We start from the raw sequence: 4,785 nt of genomic DNA, 5'->3' as shown, positions 1-4,785 counted from the left end.
CTTCACTGCCCATATGATCAGTGGGTTCAAAGAAGTCTCCTTAATTCTGGAATGAAATGTAAGCAGGTTGAACTGGGAAGAAGGTATAACAAATAGGGCCATTGTTTTGGAAACACTTGTCTCTTAACTGTGTTTTTGAAAGCAGAGAGTGGAAATGCCATGAGGGTCTAGATTATTTCAGCTATCATTAGAAAGAATGGACAACAATTTTTGATAAATACAGATCAGCTGGGATCACAGAATTTTTAAATGCAGACTAGAAGTTGTTCTGGGGTTGTATAGGTTCTCTCAAGTGGTTGAAATAGGAGCAATTAAGACTTTTTTTGTGGAGAGGAAATAAACTCTTACATAGCATCTATAGTAGGAGAGTGAACTATAAATAATCCAGACACTCGAGTTTGCTGTGGTGCTTGAAAGTTTTTAGGGCCTCGTTTCCACTATGATAAATATGATCATTCTCTCACTTGGACGTATATGCACTTTTTTTTTATGTGGATGGGTGCAATCCCTACTTTACTGAACGTAGGTTGATAGATAAAATACTTGATAAAACAAAAATCTCATTAATGTATGCTCCACCAGTTTTGAGGTTTTGATAATTTGGATAGGGATTGAGCAGAAGTTTCATTTAGTATTATTCATAAAGACAGGGTTTGCTGAGCAAGTTAATAACATAGACAAGATTCAGGAAGAATATTTAACTATGCAGGAGAAAAAATTTCCAATCAATTCTTGGACATATGCTTTCTCACATAAACATTTGTAGTGCTAAGTGTTAAGCTATTCATTAATTCAGATTGGTTCACTACAGAGTTATTCAGAAATTTTAAATTTTGAGTGATTAAGTACACCTGATCCTTCCCGGCTGGCTTTGAGTACAGGGAGCTAGCTCAGGTTATGTGGACCCTGTGGCCAGAGCTGGAGTTAGCCAATTCTTCGATACCTGCTTTAAGCAGTGGTAGTTAGGCCCTCACCCCACATGGGGCAGAATGTGTGGACTTATTACCCTGGTGCCACATGAAAGAAAGGAACATAACAGGATTTGGAAGGAGGTAGATTGAGCTTTCCATCTGTTATTGGGTTGAGGGCTGCATAGGGCCTCTCACTTTCTTATTCACTTATTGTGCTTGCCTCGTGGGGTCATTCTATGACAGGAGGATTAGCATATTTTTTATATATATATATATATATATATATATATATATATACACACACACATACGCTTGAGACACTGTTCATTGTGCTCTTCAGCTGTGTACTGAAAGTCTTCCAAGTGTTTAACGATTTCAGTTGAAGTGTGGAAATTAATCAGAATGGAGTCTAGTATTGCAGTGGAAAGAAGATTTAGTGTATGGGAGTAGAGTTTGAGTTCTATCCAGGCATTTCTCTGATAGCTTAAATAATTTTTCTTGATTTTCTTTACAGTAGCGGTCTTGCTTCGGGAATCAAGACTCTGCCTTCATTCAACCGTGGACAGTTCTCGAAGCATATTGGTTTTATCACTAAGATCATTCTACATAGAGAACTAAAGAACTATTTCTTTGGTGTTGTCTCCAGAGGCGAATTAGCCAACAAATTGAAACTTTAAGATTGTCGACAATTCAGGATAAGTGAATTTTATTTGTAAAGAAATCATGGCTGCTGTAATTGTACGTGGTTTGGTCCGAATAGGCAGCAAGAAAACTAAGGTGTCCAAAGTGAGAGAAGCATGCATTGAAATAGTGGAAAGAGAGAGGAATGTTATATTGGTTGTCTATTTCAATACTGGAGCATACGCAAGTTTTCAGCTAAGTAATAATATTGAAGACATCGACCTTAGACCCTCTGGAGAAGACCAAAATTATCTGCATTTACGTTTACAGACTAATGACTTATTGATTATTGAAAAATTATCCTCCGGAGATGCCGAAAATTTGAAGAAGTTCCTGGATAGAGTCCATCCTCAACCACCCGTAAGACCTGATAGGGATGGGAGTATCTTTGCCAGTACAACAACACAGAAGGCAGGTGGCAAAACTGCATCTCACAAAATACGTAGGACGTCAAGTAGTCAGTCATTTGAGAAAGAAAGAAATGAAACACCTGATGATAAGGAGATGCCTTTGTGTGCATCAGAATTGTCAACATTTACCTGTGAAGAGTTATTAGAAAAGGAATATGGGAAGAGGAGGCCATCATCTGGCTCAGAGATGAATAAGATTTTCCTGCAAGAGGATACCTGTTCGGAAGGAACGGTATCAAAGATGTACCCCTTGAGATATGTAAGCCGCAAACAGAGAGAATTAATATTAAAAGGGTTAAAACAGAATAAGGAATTTGAACTTGGACCTTCGTTCAAGATCGATTTTAGTGGAAAACATTACCTAGATGTCAGTGATCTTCTCCAAAGAGTGTCTGAGAAAATATATTTAGCATTTCTGTCAGAGTTGAAGTACGGTGAGGATGACTCAGAGTGGGGCAAACTCCAAATGATCTTTGACTTTTACTCAGAGAAACTATATCAAGGCTTCCCCAACTTGGGAAACACCTGTTACATGAATGCAGTTTTACAGTCCTTACTTTCGATTCCATCATTTGCTAATGATTTACTCAATCAGGACTTCTTACAGGGTGAAACTCCCCTTGATGCCCTTAGCATACGCTTGGTGCAGCTGCTTGTTTTGAAAGATATTTATAACATAAAAATCAAGGAGAAGTTACTTGTGAATTTTAAAAACACCATTTCAGCAGTTGCAGAGATATTCTCTGACAACGCGCAGAATGATGCGTATGAGTTTTTAGGTCATTGTTTAGATCAGATTAAACAAAACATGAGAAAATTAAACACAATTCGGAAGATTAAGATTGAATCTGAGGAAGGAAATTCACCTCAGCAGGTTTCTGCTGGTAGTGCTGACACCAAGGTGCTTGTTTGCCCTGTCGCCAGTAATTTTGATTTCGAGTTGCTGCGCTCAACTAGTTGCAAATCCTGTGGGCAAATTGTCCTTAAGGCAGAGGCAAACAATTCACTTTCGGTCAGTCTTCCCCAGAGAGAAAAAGCACGTCCCTTGTCTATTCAATCTAGTTTTGATCTTTTCTTTGAAGCAGAAGAGCTTGAGTATAAATGTGAGACGTGTAAGCACAGGAGTTCTGTTGCAGTGCATAAATTCAGTAGGCTACCCAGGGTCCTTATTGTGCATCTGAAACGCTATAAATTTAGTGAGTCTGGGTCCTTAAGGAAGGATGACCAAAAAGTCATTATTTCCAAATACTTAAAGTTATCTTCCCATTGCAATGAAACTACCAAACCACCGCTTCCCTTAAGCAAGAATGCACCTCTTACTGATTTCCAAGTCTTAGAACTCTTTAAGAAGATGAACTCTGAAGCCATCAGTTCATCGACAGCTTCAACAAAGCAGACCTCAGAATCCAAGGATTCTTTGGCTCCACACATTAGATCAGAAAAAGAGTCTGAACCACAAACATGCCAGACTCTTCATAAAGCTTCAAGCTTCAAGCAGCAGCAAGGAGACCTGGGAGAAGATTCTAAACTAAATATAATAGAGTCCACATTGGTAAACTTAAGACATAGAGCAGCCATTGCAAGAGAGCTATTAGCAGTAGGCTTAATGAGGAATCTGGAAGACAGCTCCCTTTCTCTGAAAGGTACACCCACCAGCAGCCCAGATACATATCACAAAGTGGCTAAAAGTCGAAAAGGAAATAAATACAAGAGAACCAATATATCTGCAGATTTTGAGAGCATGCCTGAGACCACCGAAGAATTTTGTAAAGGTAAAAAACCCAGAATTTCAGAAGAATCTTACCAAGTGCCTGAAGAGACCCAGCAGTGTGGAGGGATAAGACTCTTTGAACAAGACCTTGGTCTTCTATTGATTCGGAGCCTTTCAGGCCCCGATGCCCAGTGGCACACAGATAAATGCAGACCTACGCAATTAAATTTCCAGGGAACCAAGGTGAGTTCCCGAGGTGTCTTGGGTTCCAATAAATATTCTGGAAGAAAGGGCTCTTCAGATGTGGCGAAGACAAAATCTTCAGCCAGGAAACCAAAAATAGAAGCCGAGATGAGAGAAAGTCATGACTATCGGCTCATTGGTATTATCAGCCATATTGGAAAGACGCCTAACACCGGACACTATGTCAGCGATGCCTACAACTTTGACAGGCAAGTGTGGTTCTCTTACAGTGATCTAAACGTATCAAGTACCCAAGAGGCCCCAGTGCAGGAGGCTAGGCTTCAAACCGGGTACATCTTCTTTTACATGCACAATGAGATCTTTGAAGAGCTGTTGGGAAGGAAAGAGAACTCCCAGCCTCATAGCACAAAGGAAGCAGTAGTCAAAGTAGACCCAGAAGTAGTAAAAGAAGTAGCCTCCGACTCACATACATCTCCTTAACATCTTTGACTATCACTTGGAAGGAAAACTTTGAACTCTAGCTAAACATGAAGAGGCAGTTAGCATCTACAACCAAAGTTAAGCAGAAACACTTACTTAGAAATAAATAAATTACTTACTTACTTAGTATAATAAATAAATAATTACTTACTTAGAAATAAATCTCTGTTCTAACCCTGATACAAAAACCTCAACCCCACAGTTCCAGCTGATAAAAATTCATCTCTCCTACTAGACCAGAACTGTGCTTTCCACATTCTAATGCTGTGGACTTTAAGTGTGGTCCTCAAACCAGTACCATAAGGAACATGGAAGGACTCGTGAGAAATGCAATTTCTTGATTCCACCATGGACCCACTGATTCAGAAACTCTGGGGAGGGAGGCTGC

The 4,785-nt window shown here is 39.5% G+C and overlaps 1 protein-coding gene across 1 annotated transcript; it reads left to right on the top strand.

Moving 5' to 3' along the window:
* Positions 1 to 1,634: 1,634 nt before the first annotated feature.
* On the top strand, positions 1,635 to 4,397 carry USP26 (ubiquitin specific peptidase 26; the record flags this gene model as incomplete). Its single annotated transcript, XM_082646898.1, has 1 exon — positions 1,635 to 4,397. The coding sequence occupies one exon, from the start codon at positions 1,635 to 1,637 to the stop codon at positions 4,395 to 4,397; it is 2,763 nt and encodes a 920-aa protein (XP_082503024.1).
* Positions 4,398 to 4,785: the final 388 nt, after the last annotated feature.

The sequence above is a fragment of the Grampus griseus genome (genome assembly GCF_964374135.1).
Source record: "Grampus griseus genome assembly, chromosome: X".
NCBI lineage: Eukaryota > Metazoa > Chordata > Mammalia > Artiodactyla > Delphinidae > Grampus > Grampus griseus.
This window is presented reverse-complemented; position numbering and strand designations above follow the sequence as displayed.